At 57.5% G+C, this 23,159-nt stretch overlaps 1 protein-coding gene across 1 annotated transcript in view; it reads left to right on the forward strand.

Moving 5' to 3' along the window:
- FAM83G (family with sequence similarity 83 member G) overlaps window positions 1-23,159 on the forward strand; it is a gene marked incomplete at its 5' end in the record, with an annotated part of 32,547 nt that overhangs the window by 6,016 nt on the left and 3,372 nt on the right. Inside the window, 3 exons of the mRNA XM_008050140.2 lie at window positions 11,237-11,404; window positions 18,596-18,720; window positions 19,314-20,583. Of these exons, the coding sequence (XP_008048331.1) occupies window positions 11,237-11,404; window positions 18,596-18,720; window positions 19,314-20,583 (1,563 nt within the window). The remainder of the gene's footprint in view (window positions 1-11,236; window positions 11,405-18,595; window positions 18,721-19,313; window positions 20,584-23,159) is intronic.

Genomic DNA, 23,159 nt, shown 5'->3' on the forward strand with positions numbered 1-23,159 from the left:
GCCCAGGCGGGACTCGAACCCGCGGGCTCAGGCAATCCACTCACCTCAGCCTCCCAAAGCATGGGATTATGGGCTGAGCCACCGAGCCCGGCTCCTGCCCTTTCTTGAGGACTCTAATCACATCCCTTAGCTTGGCAGTACTGGGACAGACCCAGCACTGCCAGAGGCCCCCGGGGTGGCCCAGCTGGAGCCAGAAGTGGGCAGTGCTGGCCCAGGCTCCCACCACGGGTCGGGGAGTTACTTTCTGCCTGCTCCAGCGGCTCCTGTGTGCCCAGGGCCCTTACCGTACCTGTCAGGGTGGGGAACCATCTGATAATATAGTCCCAGGTGTTGGCTCCTGTGTTCTGCAAAGGCTCCCTACCCCACGGCGCTTGCATCTTAATTAAGAGTTGAGAGTCAGCCGGCTCGGTGGCTCAGCCTGTAATCCCAGCATTTTGGGAGGCCGAGGCAAGTGGATTGCCTGAGCCTGTGGGTTTGACACTAGCCTAGACAACATGGTGAGACTTCATCTCTACAATAAATCAAAAAAGTAGCCAGGCATGGTAGCACATGCCTATAGTTCTGGCTACTTGGAAGGCTGAGGCAGGAGGCTCGCCGGAGCCCAGCAGGTCGACGCTGGGGTGACCGTGAGTGTGCCACTGCACTCCAGCCTGAGCGACAGAGTGAGACTCTGACTCAAAAAAAAAAAAAAGTACTGAATTGCTGCTCTGTATCGTGAACAGCCAGGGAGGAAGGTGGAGTCATGCCCTACGCCCTGGCCCACGCTGGCCTCAACCTGGCATGCTGTGGCCTGGATGGGCTGCACCGGTCTCTGGGGGTCTGAATGACCCCTGGACTCCATTCGCCCATCTCCTGTGTGGAGCACTGGGAAGACAGGCTTTGGCATCCGGTGGCCCCAGGCCCAAGCTCCTGCTCTGGTGTTCTTTCATGGCTGTCCAGAGATAGTCGCTTGTCTCTCCGACCTTCTGCCTTTCTTCCTCAGTGCCACGGTGGTGCTGACACCTGCTTCATGAAGTCATGGCGAGACGTGAATGGAAAACAGGGAGGTGTGAAGCACTCCGTGTCTGGCACAAAGCTGGTGTTCAGTAGATGCCAGGTCTCTTTCTTCATTTCCTCCCCCTCCGTCCTCACCCTCTCCTGAGAGCCTCTCTGGGAGTAGTCTGGGATGAGAGGTGGCGGGCTTTCGTTCTGGAAGAAGTTCAAGCAGGGGCTCTGTGGAATGCAGCAGAGAGGACATGGGCACCAGGTAGCCCAAGGGCTTCAGCCATGCCCTGGCTTGCTATGTGACCTTAGGCAAGAGCTTTCCAGGCCAGGCTTCCCGGGGAATGAGGATTCTCAGTGACCCCAGTCTGTCGCTCTTGGGCCCTAGAGAGGCTGAGGTTTTAAAAGCTTTTGACCGGCGCCTTGGGAGGCTGAGGTGAGTGGATTGCCTGAGCCCGCGGGTTTGAGACCCGCCTGGGCAACTTGGCGAGACCTCATCTCTACAATAAATCAAAAATTAGCTGGGCGTGGGAGCGCGCGCCTGTAGTTCCAGCTACTTGGAAGGCTGAGGCAGAAGGATCGCGGGAGCCTAGCAGGTCGAGGCTGTGGTGGCCGGGAGCGGCCACTGCACTCCAGTCTGGGTGACAGAGTGAGACTCCAACTCAAAAAAAAAGCTTTTGAATCCACGGTTCTGAGATATTCTAGGTTGAAAATTCTTAGTGGTGCCATTTGCTGTCCACGTGGGATGGTCTGGTTGATGGGATCCTGTGCCTGCAGGCCTGGAAGCCCTGAGGATTCTGAAGCCCCTTGTGAGGGAGGGATCTTGTCCTCTTGCCTCATCTACAGGGCATGGCCCTGGTCACCTGATCGACTTTCCCAAAGCTCTGCCAGCCCCTTGTCTCTGCAGCATTCCTGAGCCATGGCGCGGAGGCCGATGTCTGGGAGGTGGGAGATTTGGGGTAGTGCCCCCACGCCACCGGGCTAGGCCGGGCCTCCTGGTCAGACAGCTCTAGGCGTGACTCTGACCCATCATAGCCACTTGGTGCTCAAGGCCTGAGCATCCTTTAATTGGCCTTAATGAGGCTTCAGTTTTAATAGTCAGAGGGTGGGGAAGGTGCTCACAGAGCTGAGGAATGTCCTAGGGGAAAGGGACCTCAGTTCATCCAGTTCCGTTTCCCGTGTTACTGAGACGGGAAACAGACTTAGAGTGGGTAGCTGACCCACCACAGGCTTCCCAGGGAAGGTGTGGCAGAGTTGGGGAGACCTAGGGACATTAAAAATATATATTTGTAGAACTGGAGTCTTGCTATATTGCCCACGCTGGTCTCTAACTCCGTCAGGCATGACTTTCCAGACAGTGCTGAGTGTCAGGTATTTGTTTCAGGAGCCGGGGTGGGTGGGGTCATAGCTTGGAATGGACACCAGGACATCAGGAGAAGAGCCTGGGAACAGGAAGCCTCTGCCACCAACTGACTGTGTGGCCCTGGGAATGATTCCCTTTCTGGAAAATGAGAATGGTCATCACCGCCCCTCCCTGGTCTCTGGAAAAGAGACACCCATATGAGTGTCAGCTGGTTGGCCTGGTGACACTTGCTCTGGCTGGAGTCAGCATTTGTTAACAAGTACACAGACTCCCTCTACCCCAGGAGGCAAGAGTTACCTAAACTTGTCCTCTCGTGGTGATAGGCCTTCAGAACCATAGGATGGGTAAACTGGTTTGGAGAGTGCCAGGAGCTGGCACCACCCAGGGGATCCCAGGAGGCCTCCCTAACACCCAGAGAGCCTTCCTGGGCCTCTTCAGATGGCATCTCACTAATCCTTCCAGCACCATGGGAGGGGAGGCGAGAGGAGAGGGAGTACAGCCTTGCCACAAACATAGGAAAACTGAGATTCTGCAGCCAGGTCTGTCCCAGCCCTGCTGCAGAAGGAGGGACTTGGGGACAGGAAAGTAGCTTGCTGTCTCCATTCCACGTCCCCAGTAAGGGAGGAGAGGGCCTGAGCTCCTGCTACAGAGGCAGCTGCAGTCCTCTGAGCCTCAGTTTCTCCATCTTTATAAGGGGGTGCTAATAGCCATAGTGTAGATCTGCTGGGGATGAATTATCTCAGCTTTCATCTATCTGAAAAAGTTTTTGCTTTGCCTTTGGTTTTGAAAGATATTTTCACTGGGTGTAGAATTCTAAGTCGACAGTTTTTTCCAGTTAGTACTAAAAGATGTTGTTCATTGTCTTGTGACTTGCACTGATTCCAGTGAGAAGTCTGTCTGTCTGTTTTTTTTGAAGTCTCACTCCGTCACCCAGGCTGGAGTGCAGTGGCATGCATGCTCATGGCCACTACAGTGTCGACCTGTTGGGCTCAGGCGATCCTTCCGCCTCAACCTTCCACATAGCCAGAACTACAGGCACACGCTACCACTCCCGGCTAATTTTTTGATTTATTGTAGAGCCAAGGTCTCGCCAAATTGCCTAGGCTGTTCTCCAACCTGTGGGCTCAGGCACTTCCCTCACCTTGGCCTCCCAAAGTGCTGAGATTACAGGCTTGAGCCACCATGCCTGGCCGAGAAGTCTGTTAACTTTGTTCCTTGATATGCTGTAGTCTTTTTTTCTCTGGCTGCTTTTAAGTTTCTCTTTATTACTGATTTTAAGTGATTTGATTATGATGTGCCTTGGTATAGTTTTCTTCATGTCTCTTCTGCTTGGAAGCCATTAAGTTTCTTGAACCTGTGAATTTAGTTTTTATCAAATGTGGAAATGTTTTGGCCATGTTTTCAAATTTTTTTGTCTCTTTCCAACTCCTAACCTCTGGCCCTTCTGCGATTCCATATATATATATATATTAGATGGCCCGAAGTTGACCAATAGTTCACTCTGCTCATATTTTTTCAATGTCTTTCTCTCTGTATGCCATCTTGGATAGTTTTTATTGATATGTCTTCAAATTCACTAATCTTTTCTTCTGCAGTGTTTGATCTATTCCACCCAGTATATTTTTCATCTTTAATGTTGCATTTTTCACCTCTTGAGGTTTAATTTGCTGGCTTAAAAAATATATCTTCCATGTCTCTACTTAAATTTTTGAACATATGGAATATAGTTATAACTATTTTCACTCCTTTGTCTGCTACTTCTAACATCTGTATCAGTTCTGGGTCAATTTTGACTGACTTTTTTTTCTAGTATCTTCCTATTTCTTTGTGTGTCTGGTGATTTGTAATTGGATACCAGACATGCTGGGTTTTATATTGTAGGCTGCTGGTGATTTTGGGTTTGTTGATTGTTTTTTTTTTTTCTTTAAATATTTTGGAGTGGCTGGGTGCAGTGGCTCCAACCTGTAATCCCAGCAGTTTGGGAGGCCAAAGTGAGGGGATTGCCTGAGCCCACAGGTTCAAGAACAGCCTGGGCAACTTGGGGAGACCGCGTCTCTACAATAAATAAAAAAATTAGCCAGTTGTGGTAGTGCAAATGCCTGTAGTTCCAGCTACATGGAAGGCTGAGGCAGAAGAATCGCCTGAGCCCAGCAGGTTGACGTTGGGGTGGCCGTGAGCATGCCACTGCACTCCAGTCTGGGTGATGGAGTGAGACTCCAACTCAAAAAATTATATATATATTTTGGAGCTTTGCTCTGGGATGCAGTTAAGTAACTTGGAAATAATTTAATACATTTAAGGCTTGTTGTAAAGCTTTTTTAGGCAGGACCAGAGCTGACTTTAGTCCAAAGTAGGAATTGACAAACTATGGACCACAGGCCAAATTATTCCTACTGCCTGCTTCTATAAATGATGGAACACAAACATACATTCATTTATGTACTGTCTGTGGCTACTTTCACACTACCTCAGATTTGAGTAGCTGTGCCAGAGAACATATGGCCTGCAAAGCCTGACATACTTACTTTCTGGCCCTTTATGAAGAAAGTTTGCTTATGCCTGGTCTAGGACTTACTTGCCCACTACTTGGACAATGTCCCAAGGACTCTCCTGCAGGCCCTGTGTGTTAGGCTGGGTTTCTGCTCTGGCTGGGGGAACATGAACTGTCCCTGGTCCTGCATGAGCACTGGTGATTGTTCCATTGCTCTGTGCTGGTGGTTCCGTCTCTAGCCTCAGTAGCTTCCTCTCTTGCATGTGCTGCTTAGCCAGCCATCAGCCTGGGGGCCACCTGCGGATTTCTGGAGTTCACTCTGTGCAGCTTTCTCCCCTCCAGTCCTCTATCCTGCAAATCCCACCACACTCCGAGTGGACCCTGTCTCCTCAATCCAGGGACACCGCTGAACTCTCTGCGCTGCAGCCTGGGAGTAGCTGGGGCAATCCTAGGGCCTGCTTGGGTTGTCCCTTTCTCTCAGGGATCGCTGTGCTATGCCGCCTCTCGTCTGTGTCTTCGTAGATGTTGCCTGGGATTTTTGTTGCTAAAGCAGGAGGATGAATTTAGCCTCTGTTATCCCATCATGGTTGGAAGTGGAAGTTGAATCCAAGGTCTTGATGGCCATCGCCCGACCTTGAAGATGGTCTTCAACATTCCCCGCGGTCCTTGCACGGTCTGTGAGCAGCCCCCGCACATCACTTTCTGCCTTCTGCAACCTTCTGTGGCCCGGAGGGAAGCAAGAGATGGGCAGGTGATCATGCCTGACCTGTCCACCCCAGAGGGAGCTGTGGTCTGGTGGCTGGGATTTGGGTTGGTGGGACAAGGAGTAGGCGGGAGGTACGGCTGCCGTGTGCTGGTTCCATGCTGGGCTTCACCTGTATTCATCCACTTTACCTCCAGCAGCCTCAAGAGTGGGTATCGTTATTGTCCCTGTGGAGAGACTGAGGCACTTGCCTGAGGTCATGCAGCTTTCTAGGAGGAAGCCTGAGAGTGCAGAGCCCGCATAGCCACCGTCTGGGCCAGAGATGTGAGCCCCTCCCCACCTCCTGCCCCTCGGCTACTGGGGGAGGGGGTGCTGGGGAAGTCATTGGAAGTAAGGCCACTTCTGGGCTCTAGTTTCTGGGGCAGCCTAGGGCATGTCTGTCCCCTAAGCCTCTGGAGCACCCTGAGGAAAGACACCAGACCCTCTGAGCCACCTCCAGGGATCTCTGAGGCCTGGGAGGACGAGGTTGGTGGGACCCTTACAGAGGGCTTGTTGCACACAGGCCAGAAACTCTCCTCTCCACCCCCGACTCCGGTCCCAGCCTTGGGGAGACTCCACAGCAGTGGCATCTCTGGAAATGCACGAGTGATACATGTTCAACCCAGACAGGCCAGAGCGGCTACAGAGAGGAGCCTGGGGACAGCATTTGATTGGGATTTACAGGATGGTAAGAGTTGTCCAGGTAGGGGCTAGACGGGCTGGCAGCCCAGCAAGTACAGCATGCAGGAGAGGCAGTAGCTTGAGGCAGGATGCTTTGGGGAGAGGGGCCAGTGGGTCAGGGTCCCCCAGGAAAGATGCCACTGCAGAGACTGGGCCTGCCCACTAGCAGTTTTCCCTCCATGCCCATCTCACTCCACCCCTTCTTCCTGGAGACCTGTTCTACCCACTCACCCTGTGAGAGCCCTTCTGTTTCGAGAGTGGATTCTGTGGTCACAAGAAAGCTAGAAAACATCTGTTGTGGGTGCCAGGAGCCACGAGCCGGAGCCACGAGCCGGTGTCGGCATTTGTGAGGCAGGAGCCCTGTGGGGGTGTGGAGAGGTGGGGCGGCTGCCAGCACTTCCTCTCCCAGGCCTGTGGGTGCGGTGAGATGCTCCAGCCAGCCCAGACAGGCCCTGCTGGGCACCGGGCAGGGAGTGGGAGTTAGGGTCCTTCTGCAGGGACGTCGAGACAGAGGGCCTTAGAGATCAGTTCCACCTTCCTCAGTTTTACAGATGAGGAAACTGAGACCCAGAGAGATAATGCAGCTCACCCAAAATCCTGCCTTGAGCTGGGGCGCCCTTGCTGGGCCTGCTCTGCTCTTGCTCAGGGTGCTCAGGCTGGGACTGAGGAAGATTGAGGAGTGTTCTCTGCCCATGTGACCTAACACCTGTCTCATACCACCAATGCCAGCAGCTGGTTTTATAGGACTTTAGGCCCTGTCTGTTGGGGTAGCAGCCACTGGTGGGGCTGCTTCTTCTTTGTGGCTCGCACACTGTCCCCTCCCAGCTCGAGTGACTCCAGTCACTGCCCAGGTAGGGCACTGGGGACCGGCATGCGCCCTGATTGGTTTGAGGGGGCACCTCGGGCCAGTGCCCTCTCCTCTCTGGGCCGCAGTTTCTGCATCTCTCCTGTGGGGGTGAATATCCACCTGTCCCAAGGATATTTCAGGAATTCTGACATCATCAGGGGATGGGAAGAGGGGAGATGTGAGGAAGCCAGCAAGCTGCCCTGGCCACACCAGAGGGAGGTGGGGTTTTCGAGACACAGGCAGGAGGCAGGATGGAGAGGCCTGGCGGGCCCGGTGGATCAGGGAGGGTTTAGCAAGGGACAAGGAGGTATGGGGGGGCCACTTGCGGGGTGAGGGCAATGGAGGGAGAACGCATTTGGGGGTGTGCACACATTGGACACCCCCTGGAGATACGTAGATACGTGCTAGAGACATTTGGGTACAAGGAGCGGGAGAGGCCTGGGCAGGGAGACCTGGGCATACTCAGTGTTGGCACCCTTGAACCCAGTGCCCATACCACATTCTTGCTGGTGCCCCCTCTGCTACAGCCCAGCCCGCCTCTGCCCTTGCCCTCGCTGGTCCCTCCCAGGCACAGCCATCCTCCCACAGCCCCACCTGCCATCCTGGGGTCCCAGAGCCCAATGACCATCAGATGGCTGTCTTTTCAGGCATTCAGCCCTCCTGGGGTCTGCAACTGCATCTTTGAGGCCTCAGAGCCACCCAGCAGAGGCCTTTCCCATCAGTAAGATGTCAGGGCCTGGGTTCCCTCCTTCCCCTGGGAGCTGGGCTGTGTGGCCTGTGCAGATTCCGGGCTAGTGAGGCTGGGAGATGCCCATCAGCTCCCGATGATGGGGCCTGGGCATGGGCATATGCCTGCCCTCCACGCCCACCTTGGGCCAGCTGCTCACATGGACATGGCCGGTTCCTGCCTCATGAGCGGAGTAAGCTCAGGTCTGGGACCCAGACTGCTGCCTTACACCCAGTGTGGTTCATCCCCTGACACACAGCAGGGTAGGGGTGGTCTCCAGAGTCCAGCCTCCCCTCTTGTCTTTTTCATGGCTTTGGCCCTGCCTAGGGCCTCTGAGGACTACATGTGGGCTTGGGGCTGCAGGAGGTGGCTGGGGCATTCCTCTCTGCAGGGCCAGCTCTGAGGATGTCTGAGCTGGATAGAACCACAGGAGCGAGCCAGGCCCACCACCCCATTTGGCAGATGGGGAAACAGAGGGTCCAGGAGGGGCCCTGGCTTGTCCTAGGTACCCTGACTGCTGCAGTTGCTCCTGGGCTGAGCCATTTGGTCTTGTTCTCAGTTGGTAAAACCTCCCCAAGACCTACCGTAGGCCAGGCCCCATGCTGGGTCCAGACAAGGACTCTGCCCTTGGTGAGTTCACAGTGTCACAAGTGAGTCACCCAAACAGATAATTAGGTTAGTGAATGCCTCGGTGCCTCTGTGTCCTCATCTGTAAAATTGGAAACAGAACCACTGCCTCACATTGTGTTTGTGAGGACTGGACAACGTAGCGCTTGTCCAAGTGTGTTATAAACCGTCACGCAGCACAAGGACTCGAAACTGGCTCCCGGTCTCTTGGGCAGAAGGTGCTTGGGTGGGTCTTAGGGCCCTGGGTTCTAGCCTAAGCCATTGGCTCTGGTGCCTGCTTTTCCATCTATAAAGTGGGGAAGTGTGTGAGGTACTCAAGGGCCTCCAAGAAACCTCTGTGGCTCTGGACAGAGCTGTGGGGCCTGCCTGGGCTGTACCAAGCACCCCCTCCCCATCTCCAGCATCAGCTGGCACCTGTTACAGTCTTCCTTTGACTAAACCCAGCCACCCAGCCCAACCCCGGGGAGAGCCAGCTCTCAGCCATGGGACTGTGTCGGGATCCACCTTGGGGGCAGGCCCCAACGGATCCAGGCTGGCAGCAGACAGTCCCTGGATCAGGTACCCTGCCTGGCCGAGGGCAACGTGGGGAAAGGTGCACATGGGGCAGGTCCTGCCAGAACATGTCCCCCAGCCCAGACCCAGGGCAAGTCCCTGTCTGCCATGGCGGGCAGGGCCTGGAACCCTCCAGGGAGAAGTGTGTCTGCTGCACCCTGATTAGGCCTCTTTCCAGGCGGCACGTGAGGCTGCTTGCATGCCCAGGAGTGGCTTTCCAAGGGGACCTCCGGGCTGGCTTGGCTCTGGGGCTGTGGGATCCCAGGCCAGGAAGTCCCTGCTGCCACCCCCAGCCCAGGGTCTCGTCACCTTCAGCGGGTGGTGCCATCCAAGGTCATCGTGGCCCACCCAGCCCATACTGCATCCTCTGCTATCTCATTCATCCCCTCACAAGGCAGTCTCTGGCCTTCCTTGAACACCTGCTGGGTTGGGGAGTTCACTTCCTCTGAAGACCCTCCCCATCTGGTGCCAACGTCTGCCTTCCCTTGGCTTAGCCCTGCCAGCTGCAGCCCCTGCATTGACGGTGCTTGCACCCCCGGCCCCAAAACAGCCCTGCAGAAACTCAGAGACAGAGAGCAATTGTCCCCCCAGGAGGACAGAGAGAACCCAAGGCCTTGGCACCAGGGGTTGCTGGCTGGTCCCATACTTCCGCTCTCTGGGTGGACTCGTGGCTACCAGGCCCTCTGGAACTAAATCTCCAGGGGAAGCGGCTGGAGACCAATCTTGGCCTGGCCTGGGGGTGGGTCCAGGCTCTGCCTCAACTTGCGCTGTAACCTCCAGCCAGCCTTACGACTTCCCTGAGCCTCCATTCATCCAGCTGCACACGGGCTCTCGCCACCATGGCGCCTGCAAGGTTGCAGGAGCCGGGCTGAGGAGAATGCCTGCAAACTGTAATATGTGAGGCTGGTTGTGGGAAAGAGGCCGTGAGTGGGCGTCACCGAGCCCCTCTTCCGGGTCGGGGTCCTTCACTGGTATTGCTATATTCGGGTGTGCTTGGTTCTCCTGAGAGATGAGAAAACTGGGCCCAGAGAAGCCAGGCTTCATGCTCAGGGTCACACAGTGAGTCTGGGGCATGGCTGGCACAGAGCCCTCTCCTGCGCTGGAGTTTGGGCTTTGGTGCCAGACAGGCAATGGGTATCAGTCAGCAGGGGCCTGAGGCCCAGGAGGAGCCCAGATGGGCCTGCAGGGGCCAGCCTGGTGAGCTCACTGTGGAGTGTGCAGACACGTCCCCAGTAAGCTCCAGGCTGTTTCCGTCACCCTGTGTCTGAATCCCAGCAAGGGGAACCTGCCAGGCCACCCTCATGGTGGGGTAGGGGCTGAGTGCTCCTCCCTGGCGGGCCTGGGTAAGTTCCGGCTCAACTCTGTGCCTAGCTGGCAGTGTGGCCTGGGACACATCTCTGGCTTCTCTGTGCAGGGCTCCTCCGGGCCATTCTCAGACCCAGGACATGGGCAGTGGCACCGGCCTCAGAGGGCAGGAGGGGTGGGGCGGGCTAGAGTGCTGAATGGCTGCATCAGCAGCGTCGGGCAGCAGTGACCAAGCACAGGCCTTGGCCTGACTCCTCTCCTTTGCTGCCCAGTGGACAGGGTGGGGACGGGGTGCGGGAGCCTGAGACGCAGGACCTGGTAGTCAGAGCCCAGCAGTGCCTGGGCGCACTCCACCTTCTCCCTGTGCCTGTTCGATCTTGTGGCTTCACTATCCCGGGTCCCTGTCCCGATGGCAGGACTAAGCCAGGCTGGGGGTGGGCAGATGCACCCTGACCTCCAGGGCCCCACCCTGAGCCAGGTTCAGCAGGAGGTCACCTGCTGTGGGGACAGATGTTGTCAGGTGACAGGAAGAGTACACGTGAGGGTTTGGGCTCCATCCACAACAGGGGAGTGGTGGCCAAAGTCCACACCAGCCCAGAGATGCAGGGGAGGCCCCGGCGAGCAGCCATGCCAGCTGCCGCCATCCTTCCCAGCAGAGGACACATCTGGTTCACTTCAGCATCCCTGGGTGTTGAAAGCAGAGCAGTGTGTAGCCAGACCTGGCTGGGGAATGCACCGACACAAGGTCCCCAGGCTGAGCCCCGCTTCCTGGACCTAGGCCTAAGGCTGCCAGGAGTGGGGCCAGAGTGGGCACCCTTGGAAGGGTGGTGGCATGGGAGGGTTATGTGTCCTACTGAGGCACCCTTCCCCACTGCTGTGCTGTCTGACACACCCTGGTCTTTCTTCCTGCTCCTCCCAAGGTGATAGCCGTGGTCATGGACATGTTCACTGATGTGGACATCTTTAAGGACCTGCTAGATGCCGGCTTCAAGAGGAAAGTGGCCGTGTACATCATCGTGGACGAGAGCAACGTCAAGTACTTCCTACACATGTGTGAGCGGGCCTGCATGCACCTGGGCCACCTCAAGGTGAGCAGGCTTCCGGCTTGCCTGGGCAGCTGGAGGCCAGGGGTCATTCATCGGTCGACAAACACTTTGTGTAACTCCCTGCTCTGGATGGAGCCCTGTGCCAGGGACAGAGTTCAATAATCCTAGAGCCTCCTGTCAAGCAGTCATATAGCCTTCTGCTTGAATGCATCAAGGGACAGGATCCACACTACCTCCCACAGGGCAGTGATAAGATAAACATTGATTAGGTGCCTGCTGACCAGGTGCTGGAGCTCATGCCGGGTGCTACATCACATGTTATTGATTCCTTGTCTGCTTGCATTCCTCTAGTGACAGAGTGCTCACCGCCTCCTCAGGCAGCTCATGGCCTATCTGGAAAGCCCCAAGTCCCAGGAAGCCCTTTTTTGGGCTAAGCCAAAGTCCATCTCCTTAGAATGTGTACTCGCTGGTTTTAGGATCTGGACCCAGCAGAGGAAGCTCCCTCGGGCTGAGGTCAGGGACGGCTTCCTTGATGGCTGCATAGTTGAAGTGGATTTGAAGCCTCCCTTTTTCTCTGCAGCCATGCCAGCACCTGTTGCTCTTTTGACTTGAACGATAGCCATCCTGACTGGTGTGAGGTCGTGGTGTCTCACTGTAGCTTTGCTTTGCGTTTCTCTGATGATGAGTGAGCGAGTAAAAAGGACCTTCGGGGCGAGGGGAAGACCCCAGAGCAGAACTGGCAAGAAGGCTGCTGATGAGGTCTCAGTGGACTGGGGTGCTCAGCACTGCTTTGCTGTATGCCCTTGGGCATGTCACCTTCCCTCTCTGGGCTCTAGGATCTCACTGGTTCAACAGAGGAGCAGAGAAGCTCATGTGGCTGTGCTTTTCTGTCCAGACACCCTGGCACTTGGTGCCTTGTTTGGGGGCAGGAGGAGCCGTCCTTTCACCAGCCATCACTTGGCACCTGCTGTGCGAGTGTTTCCCTGAGGACGGACCAGCGTACACAGTGTCAGATAATAACTCCTGTGGTGTTTGCTATGTGCCAGACTCCCACCCTGGGCACTTCACATGGACGAACTTACTTAATCCTCATAACAACCCAATGGGATGGGCAGTTGTTCCCATTTTGCAGATGAGGAAATGGAGGCACATACCCGGGTGTCACTGCTTGTTAAAGATAGGAGACCCATGGGGGCCAGCGCCAATATCTGATGGGTCACAATTCTTTAGGCGTCAGGCCTGTGATCTGAACAAAGATCCCAGGAGAAGGCATGATGCCAGGCTGGTTAACAAGGGGCCAGGCCCCCGCACCTGTAATTTGTCAGCATTTGTCAAGCGCCCCTACCTGTCAGCTGAGTCCTTTCAAGTGGTTGTGAGAAACTCTGTGGCGAGTTTCTAGCTCTTGGGGCATTTTTATGTGGTCTTCCCAGTAGGTTGACCCCAAGCCCCACACCTGACCCCCTCCCTTCCTGCTGTGTAATTAGTGCCAGGAATCGACTCCGGTGGCAGACAGCTCATTCCCCAGAGAGCCACAGCGTGGAGAAGGCCACTTCTGAAACGTGGCCACAGAGACTCAGGGGGGTTATGGGGGAGCCTTGGGCAGCAGGTCAGAGAGCCTCAGGGCTGTCTGGCCGCCCTCTCCAGTGCTCGGGAAGAGACCCTGGCAGGGCCCGCTGCCACTGTGCCCCTGCCACACACCCTGCAGGTGCTTCATGTGTGCCCCCCGTATGCTGATGCAGAGGCAGGAAGGAAGGAGCATGGCCCCTGGCTCAGGGTGGCTGCCCCAGGGGCCTCAGCCCTGCCCTGTGCCCTGGGGGTCTCTTCTAGCCACAAAGCCCTGACTGCCCCGTACTAGGAGTTTTCTGAGCTCCCAGGAAGTGGGTGGGGCGGGCAGGGGTGGGCTGCAAGGCTCCCTCCCCATGGGTTCGTAGGGGCCTCAGGCCACCCATGTGAGGCCACAGAAGATGGGGAAACTAAAGTCAGAGGGAGGTTATGACTTGCCTAAAAGCAATCCCACCAAATCAGGGGCTGAACAAAGGAGACAGTAAGGAGGGATTGGCTCCTGCAAGGAGGACACAGAACCCTGGTGCACAACGTCCCTGGGCTGAGGCCACCCTTGCCACACAGGCTGCCCTGGGGCTGACCCTCTGTGGGATGTGGGTATGTGCTTCCACCTGTCTGGGCCTCCAGTGCCTATGGCCATACCGATGCCTCAAGCTTGTTGGAGGATGAAATGAAAGGAGATGGTGGTTGCAAAGCGCCCTATGCGCCGAGAATAGTTTTTCAGCTGCTGGCAAGAACAATCAGCTCTGAACCCCAGGCCCTGGGCTAGGCAGGGGATTGGGCTTGAGCCCTTTCCCTCCCAACCCTCAGCCCTTCAGCTGGTCTGTGACCCCTCAGGCAGGGGAGGGGCAGCTCGCACTGTGGGTCCAGGGCTCCAGTCAGCTGCCCTCCTCTCCAGGGGAGGTGGGAGGATCTGCAGGTTGATGTTCTCAGGGGCTGGATGCCTTCATGGGAAAGTGATCGGTTTCCTCATTCTCACCTCATAGCCTGTTCCCTCCACAGCCCTGGGCGGCCGGCCAGGGGCTCTTGTGGGCCCAGCCCTGACCAAGTGTCACCTTGTCAAGGGCCTGCCTCCCCCAGCCTACCTCCCTGCCCGCAGGCTGGCTGGGCCTGGACCTGTCTCGGGAGCACTTCCTCTACTGGTAATCCCCGGGCCCGCCCTCGGCCGCCCGCCGCCCCTGCCCTAGTCTGCACCGTCCTGCCCTGAATCCTGTGGGTCGCATCCGGTGGGGTCATCCTTGCGACCAGACAGGAGTGTCAGGTGCCAGTCTAGGGGTGACACCAGGAGCCAGTCCTGAGCCCTAGCTCTGCCTCCTGCACGGTAACCTTGGGGAGAGTCACTGAATCTCTCTGGGCCTGTTTTCTTGTCTGGAAAATGGGAATGTGATCATTTATTGGGCAGGGCTGCCGTGAAGAGGGGAGGAGGCCACGTGTGGGGGAGGCCCTCAGTCATCAGCTCCCTTCCTGTCCTGACTTTGGCTGGGGACTGGTGTGGCTTCCCCTTCCCCGTCTCCCGCCATGAAACTGGTCATTCATTCCCTTGGTCTGCCCTCACTCACTCCCTCCTCCCAAGCTCTGAGCCCACACCAAAACTCTGGGAACACCGTGTCGCTTGGGCCGAGCCCACTCCCATTCCCCAGGTGAGGTGGGAGCTGAGTACACAGCATCTCCCCAGGTGTGGGCTCCCAGCCAGCCTCAGTGGCCCTCCAGGCGGGAGTATGTGAAAGATCACCCCAGGTTACGGATGGGGAGCAGGCCTTGGGAAGAGGACCTGGCCTTCTACCCTCACACACAGGGCCATGCCAAGCTACAGGACTTGGCTGCCTCTGGGGGTGATACTGGGTGTGGAGTGATGCCCCCGGCCGGTGGGAGCCAGGCCGAGCCTCGAGGCTCCAGCTTAGGACAGAATGGGAGGCGTGAGATGCCTGGCCCATCCGAAAAGCTGGTTGGCTTTGTGCAGCTGAACTGGAAAAACCAGCAGCCCCTGAGCAAAGGCCGGACCCATTTGTGACGAACAAAGGCACCAACTGGGTGGCCGTGGGAAGGCACTTGGGGAGGATGTGCGGATCAGCTGCCGCTCCAGTCTCAGGTCCAGTCCGAGCCACCCTTCCCGTGCCCAGGGCTTCTTCCCTCCCTGGGGACGCCTGAGTCTGTGACGGATTCTGGGTCGAGGGCCAGGATGCTGAACTGGAGGGTTCACCCTCCTGAGAGACATTTGGCAATGTCCAGAGACATTTTTAACTGTCACAACTCAGGGGTACCACCAGCGTCTTGTGGGTCAAGGCCAAGATGTTGCTAAACATGCTACAATGCACAGAACAGGTTCCATCGTGCCAAATTCCCTCGTCCCGAATGTCAGTTGTACCGAGGCTGAGCAACCCTGGCCTTGGGGCAGAGCCAGGGGCTTCTCAGACAAGGGCCTTGGAGCTGAGCTGGCTTGGCCCTGTCTCTGCCCCAGAACCCCTGTCACATGCCTTGGACCAACGGACTCCTCACCACAACTTCACGACAGCACGCAGAGGCCGGGGTGGGTGTTGCCCCCCCTACACTTTACAGGGCACAAGACAGGTCCCTTAAGTGAGAGCGGAGGCTGGCGGGGACCCAGCACATTGGGGACCTGGGCTCTGGCCTCCCACACTGGCTCTGTCCCCTGCGTTCCTCGCACCTGCCCTGACCTTGCTGTTCCCAGCACAGGCCTGGCCAGGAAGATCTGTGAGCCTCTCTGCATCTCCTCCTGCCCAGGAGACGCTGGCAGGCCCCTGTGGGGGGTGGGCGATGATAGAGCCGCCATATGCAGCTGGAGTCCTGTCCTGGTCCTCGGGTCTGGCTGGGCCTGTTCTGCTGGAGACCATGGGCCAGTCACTACCCCTCCCTGAACACACTGGAACATCTACCAAGTACAGCAGGCAGCCCTGGCCTCTCTGGGGAGTCCATGCCATCCCAGATGTTTTCTAGTCTTCTGTCATGGTTCCCCACAGACTGCTCTGTCATCTCAAGTTCATAGGGTTCCCACTGAGAGCTGGGCATCTTCCCTGGGTGGGCCCCACCTGCGAGTGACTTTATTCAGTCCTCACAGCAGCCCTGTACCACCAGGGTGGGTAGGCCCATTTCACAGATGAGAAAACTGAGGAGTAGAAAGGCCCAGTCATTTGGGCCAAGACTGGAGCTATGTTTGACCAGAGCTCAAGAATGTCCAGACCCACCCTATTCCAGGGGGACCTGGGCTGTGTCTCCTCTGCCTCCCATCAGCCTAGGCCTGGGCGCCGGCAGGCTGGGTACAGGGTCAGGTCACGTGTGCTGTGAGCACAGGTGGCGTGTGGGGTTTCGGGGCAGGGTGCTGCAGTTTTCCCCGGCTCTGGTGCACACCCCACCTCGCCCACACTGGCTTGGGGCAGAAGCCACCCTCCGAGAGCAGATAAAGCATTGCCCGGCTGGCCCCTCTGCCCTGACTCGCCCCTGACATCCTCTCTTTTACAAAAGCACAAAGAAACTGAGGTCCCAGAGCACCCAAGGACTTGCCCAGGGCACCCCACTTGGGCCAGCTCAAGTGTCCCTCCGCCCAACTGCCCATCCTCTGCCGGGGTGTCCCAGGAGCTCAGAGACAATGTGGCTTTGTGGGATCCTCCACCCCTGCTCACGCGAGCCCAGACTCCTGAGACGTTACCTCATCCGGGCCAGGCCTCATGGGGTGGGGCCCACCCAGGAACCAGCAGGGAACGGGCCACAAGGCGGGGGGAGCACCCCGCCATAAGTCCCCACCTGCTGCCGAGTCTCAGGGTGGAAGGGGACTAAGTTTGAGGCCAGTCCCCCAGTGTGCAGACAGGGATACTAAGACCCAGAGAGGGCCCGAGACTTGCTGAGGGTCACCCAGCAAGCCAGCGGCTCAGAAAAAGCCTGCCGCTCACACGGAGGCTGAGTCACTCTGAGATGGAAGTGGCGACCTTCTGAGCCCTTTATCAAGACAAGGTTCGGGGTGGATGGAGATGGACACTGGGGAGAGGGGTGTCGAGGCTGGCGGGCAATCTTCCAGGACAAGATGGAGGGGGGTGACAGCCAAGGGAGCCATGGAGCTGGGCTGTGGTTGGACTCAGGTAACAGGGAAGGCCTCACACCACCTCCAGGATCTTTGTTGGACCTCGTGTCTCTGAGTGTACTCCGTGTTGGTACAAAGTCACGAGCACTAATTGTCCTGGGCCGTGGCCAGCTTCCTGCTGAGCTGGCTGTGTAGACAGCAGCCTGCAGGGCGGGAGGCCTGGGGAGTGGCTGGGAGCAGAGGCCTATCTGCCTTCTGGGCTGGGCCCCACGACAAGCTGATTGTTCACCCCACGGGCGGGCATCACATGGGGACTCACCCAAGAGCCCATGCTGCCAGCTTCTGTGGATGCTGCTCCAGCCACAGGGGTCTGGGACACAAGAAGGACTGGCAGGGCGGGGGCTGGCTCCCCCCTCCGGCCCACCTCCCTCACTCATGGGCAGCCTTCTTGTTCAGGGCCTCTCCTCTCCCCCTTCGTTTCACATATGCCCCCTGACTGGAGGCCACAAGGACTGTTCTTGAAATGTAGCTCCCACCCCATCGCTCTGCTCTGAATCCTCCCAGGCCTCCCTCCTGTCCCAGGGCCAAGCCCGGGCCCTCAAGCGGGTGCGGGGTCTTTCATCAGCAGCCCGCCCCTCCTCCCCCTCAATACTCTTGTACAAAGGCCTCTCGTGCCAGGCCTTTGTGTCTCTCTCCTGGAATGTGTCCTTCTCCTCCCACCCGGACCCATGTCATCCTTTCCTGGGAGCCTCCTGGCCAGCCCCCCATGCCTGGGGCCACTCCTCTGTGGTCCTGAGCATTCCTGATTGCTTTCGTTTACTCATCTGCCTCCCCTTCACCTCCAAGGGGAGATTCTTGTCGCAGTTGTCTCTGTGTCTGCAGCTGGGGACCTCGGCAGGGGTCGCATGAATGAATGGGCAGTAAATAAGCTGAGACTGGTGAGTGGGTGAGGGGGCAGACTAGTTAGTCATGGCTCAGTCTGACAAAGAACCTGTCACAGCCAAGAGCCTGAAGCCAACACAGAGCGCCTCAGGAGGGAGTGAGACTCCCATCATGGGAAGCATGCAAGCAGACCAGTCATGATGTGATTGAGGAGGTTCCTGTCCTGGGAAAGTATCAGAATCCCTGAGACTTGTGTTAGAACTGAAATTCCCATAGGCCTCCTGAGTCAGACTCTCTGGGGGCACCCAGGAGCCAGAGTTTGTAACACATTGCCCTGGCAACACCCCCCCCAAACTGAACAGTCCCCCAGGCATCCACAGGACTTTTCTAAAATTTGGGCACGTCACTCTCCCACTCAGGACCCTGTCAAGCCTCCACCACCCATGGCATTTTCCAGAGTGGCCTGGCCAGGCAAGTCTTGTCCCGCCAGTGCAGTTCAGACATCTTTTGATCCAAAGCCCAGACCATCTTGTCTCATGCCCTTTGTCACCAGTCCCGCCCCGCCTCCAGCTTCATGGTCCACCTTACCTAGGCCCTGTGGTCCCAGACATGCCAGCCCCTGCCTCCGGCCTCTTTCTTCCCACCTGTGCTTCCCCTGAAGCCCTCCCCTCGCTCTGGGCAGCTTGCTGCCCTTCCACTGCCCCGAGTGGTCAGTGTTGTGGTGGTGTAAGTCTGTCTCTCGGTTCCCAACACAGAATCTCAGAGTGCGGAGCAGCGGAGGAACTGAGTTCTTCACGCGGTCGGCGACCAAGTTCAAGGGCGCCCTGGCTCAGAAGTTCATGTTCGTGGATGGAGACCGAGCCGTGTGTGGCTCCTACAGGTAACTCTCCAGCTTTCTGGGGGCTTGGCGGAAAGGCACCTCTGGTTTCCGTCTGGCTTCTGCTCTTAATCCTGACTTATGACATCCTGGCCATTTCAGTTCATGGGTCCCAAAACTGCTAGGGTGTGTGCGGGTCTGGCGCTGGGGCTGGGGTACCCACACGCCCATCTGATTCTGGAGGCAGAGAAGAAGGCTTTTGTCCGAGGACACTGGAGGTGTCACCATTCTGATGGTAGGGCATGGGCCAGGCCAGGCCACGCCACACCTTCCCAAGCCCACACCGATCTGTCATTCCGAGAACCGTCCTCGGGTACGGGGCCAGCTCTGCAGGCTCTACCACATGGCACAGTGGGGTAGGGACTGCCCACAATCACTTGGGTTGGTAGCATTAATAACAGCACTGACCACCATGGGCTGCCCGACCCCCAGTGTCCAAGGCTGCACTGGGTGCCATTTTCGGGGTGGGAGTGGGCTCAGTGCGAGTGACCTGCCTGCGTCCCAGTGAGTGCCCGCCCTTGCCCCCGCTCACTTGTTCCCCCTGGCTGGGGGAGCCCATGTGTTTGACCAGCGCCATCCCTCCCTCTGTGTTGCAGCTTCACGTGGTCAGCTGCACGGACAGACCGGAACGTGATCTCTGTGCTGTCTGGCCAGGTGGTGGAGATGTTTGACCGGCAGTTCCAGGAGCTGTACCTCATGTCCCAAGGCGTCAGCCTCAAGGGCATCCCCATGGAGAAGGAGCCCGAGCCAGAGCCCATCGTGCTGCCCTCTGTAGTCCCCTTGGTACCCGCAGGCACTGTGGCCAAGAAGCTTGTCAACCCCAAGTATGCACTGGTCAAGGCCAAGAGCGTCGATGAGATCGCCAAGACCTCCTCTGACAAGCAGGAGGCCAAGAGGCCGGCGGGGCTGCGGGGCCTGGCGCTGGCCGAGCAGCCGGGAGACCTTCCTGAGTTGCCGCTGCCTGTCCACCCGGGCCTGCTCCACCTGGAGAGGGCCAACATGTTTGAGTACCTGCCCACGTGGGTGGAGCCCGACCCCGAGCCCGGCAGCGACATCCTGGGCTACATCAACATCATTGACCCCAACATCTGGAACCCCCAGCCCAGTCAGATGAACCGCATCAAGATCCGTGACACGTCCCACGCCAGCACCCAGCACCAGCTGTGGAAGCAGAGCCAGGATGGCCGGCCCCCCCCAGAGCCCTGCCCACCCCCAGAGCCCAGTGCCCCCCCGGACGACATCCCAGCCGAGAATGGCCTCCCCCAGGGGGACCCTGAGCCACTGCCCCCTGTGCCCAAGCCCCGGACAGTCCCTGTGGCAGACCTGCTAGCCCAGGATGGCGGTCTTGTTGGCTGGGCCCCAGAGACCCCAGACGAGGAGGTGCCCCGGAATGGGACAGGCCACAGGCTGCCCAGGACGGCGGGTCCTGGCCATGCCCGGCTCCAGCGACAGCTGTCTGTGAGCCGGGAGGACCCTGAGGACCTGGGGGCAGGGATCCCCAATGGGCTGGATGGGGAGGAAGAGGAAGATGATGATGACTATGTGACCCTCAGTGACCAGGACAGCCTCTCGGGCAGCTCCAGCCATGGCCCTGGCCCCCGGCGACCCTCAGCGGCCTCCTCTTCTGTGTCAGATGAGTACTTCGAGGTGAGGGATCGCTCTGTCCCCCTCCAGAGGCGCCACTCAGAGCAGGTGGCCAATGGGCCAGCCCACCCGCCCCGCCGGCAACTCAGTGCCCCCCACGTAACCCGAGGGACCTTTGGTGGACCCTTGAGTGGCTCTCTGTGGGCCCGGGGCCAGGGGAGAGAAGAGACGGGTGCATCGAGGAGGATGCCGGCCCAGCGCCCCACGGATAAGGAGGCACAGGTGGGTCAGGTCCCTGCACACAGGAGTCCCAGGAATCCCTCCTTCCAAGCCTCCTGAGAGCCCAGAGCTGCCACCTTCTTGGCTACTGTGTCCTCAGCTCCGAAAGCTTCCCATATTACAGATGAGAAAACTGATAAATGAGTGGGAGTGGGAACTACCCAGGGTCACAGGACAGGCTATCATGGATGCTGAGGACTGTTGGTCCCAGAGCCCTGAAATCGCAACCTAAGGAAACGCACATTTCCCCACCCTGTTGTTATGGGATCTCGATGCCACCTGCCAAGTGAGTGATACAATCCCTAGTTTCTAGACAAAACGGCGGGCCACACAGACATTCCTTACACCCCTGGGGTCACACAGCAGTAAGCAGTCCTTGTCTAGACCTTGTGCCAAGCCGTCTCTGTGTCAGTCCCTTTGATTGTGGCCGTGGGGGCCACTCTTCCCCCCTCCCTAGACTGGAAAGCAGCTCATATCCATCTCCAGAGCAAGGACCCAGAACCCCGGGTGCCCCGTGGCCCGGCTCAGCACCCAGTGCCCATCCTACCTGGGAACAGTGCGCGGCTGATCATGCCCGGCATGATGATCAGGCCCATGGGGAGCATCTTGAGGTAGCTGGCCAGGATGGAGCCCGCCTTGGCATGGTTCAGGTCCCGGGCGGACAGTGACCGCTGCACGATGACCTGGGGATGCGGTGAGAGAGGGAGTGAGTCCCAGCCGGAGGGAACGCCTGGGTCAGGACTTGTCCCTGGTGGGCCTCGGGGAGTGGCACGAGGCACCACACTGTCCCATTTGCCCTGACCTGCCTGAGACAGTCATGCAGAACCCTGATACCTGATGGCCTCCCTCCAGGAGAAGAGTCCACCCAGCTGGCCCAACACGAGGGCAGTATGCCCATTCCCAGGGACTCAGTCGCCCTGGCTGTCTGAAGGGAAGGTGTGGATCCTGCCCAACCTGCTGCCCCGAGCAACTGTCAGGGCTGGAGGAGACCCTAGGTCACCTACTTATTGTGGATGAGTCAGAGATAGTGAAAGACAAAAAAACAAGAAAGCAAACCGCCCCCGTGGTCTCAGCACATAGAACTGCTGCCTCTCTTTGGACAGTACCAGGACACTACACCCCATTCTCATCTCCGGACCCTCCTGAGAGTGGCCGTGCAGCACATTCATGGTGCCAGGAGCAGACATTGGTGCCAACTGTTTGTGCAGCTGGCAGAGGTCAGAAGCTTTAAGACCTGGGGTTTGGGGAAGTGTGCAGTTGAGTAGCGAGGGAAGCTAGAAGATTCTTTGAGGGCACCGGCTCCTCTGGAAGCCTTAAGCAAATCTGAAGGGGCCTTGGTTTCCAGATCTGCAGAATGGGAGGAAAAGTAAACAGTAATTCGAACTAATGACACCTGAGATCCCTCCCAGACCTGATATATATACCACAGCCTCCTGGGCTCAGGCGATCCTTTTGCCTCAGCCTTCTGAATAGCTGGGACTACAGGTGCACACCACTATGCCTGGCTAATTTTTTTTATTTCTTATAGACATGAGGTCTCATTATATTGCCTCGGCTGGTTTCGAACCCCAGGGCTCAGGCAATCTTTTCACCTTAGCCTCCCAAAGTGCTGGGGTTACAGGAGTGAGCTGGGCCTCCCAAAGTGCTGGGGTTACAAGTGTGAGCCACTGCACCCGGCCAGTGATTCTGCTTCAAAAGAAAGCATCATTCTTTTTAAACAGCTTTATTGAGATACTCACAGGCCTTAAAATTCACCCACTTAAAGCATACATACATGCCTGTGGTTTTTATGATGTTCACAAAGTTACGCAACCTATTACTCTGAAATATAAGGATTTTCCCTTTGCCGTTCCACAGCTTAAATCACCACCTGCAACTCAGAAGCAGAAATGATATGTGATTTGAGCTTTTTTTGCCAGTGTCATGGCTAGTGTCATGGCTAGCTCCCAACATCTACCCCTAAGGTGTGGCTGACCCTGAAATGTTAATTACAGAGGCAAAACATGCCCGAGGGCTGTAGCCTGGGGAACTGGGCAGGTTGATTTTCTTCCTCCTTATCTGCCCGCTTGCTGTGACTCAGACAAGTCCTTGCCTCAGTTTCCCCATCTGGATAATGAAGGCATTAGATGAGGTGCTGTCCAGACCCATCCCCTCTGCTGTCCTGTGATTGCAAGTGCCTGGGAGGTTCAGTCCTCATGGGAGAGAAGCTTTCCCTAAAGCCCTGCCCATCACGTTCTGCCATTGACAGAGGTCGTGTGCCTCTGTATTTCATTGTGTGCTCATGGCAGCTGGCCCTGGGACAGGTGCTGTCACCCCAGATGGAGTAGCTGAGGTTCAAAGTTGTGAAGCCTGCCAGCTCCCCCTTCAGCAGGTTAGGGGGCCTTCCCTTCCCTGAATGTCAGACACCAAGGCTGGGGCCCTCCCTTGGATGTTCCCTTGGGAGTGCCTCCAATATGAGCGTCCCGCCGGGCTCGGTGGCTCAGCCTGTAATCCCGCACCTTGGGAGGCTGAGGTGAGTGGATTGCCTGAGCCCGCGGGTTCGAGACCCGCCTGGGCCCCTTGATGAGACCTCATCTCTA

The sequence above is a fragment of the Carlito syrichta genome, unplaced genomic scaffold (assembly GCF_000164805.1).
Source record: "Carlito syrichta isolate Samal-C Ts95f unplaced genomic scaffold, Tarsius_syrichta-2.0.1 Scaffold143064, whole genome shotgun sequence".
NCBI lineage: Eukaryota > Metazoa > Chordata > Mammalia > Primates > Tarsiidae > Carlito > Carlito syrichta.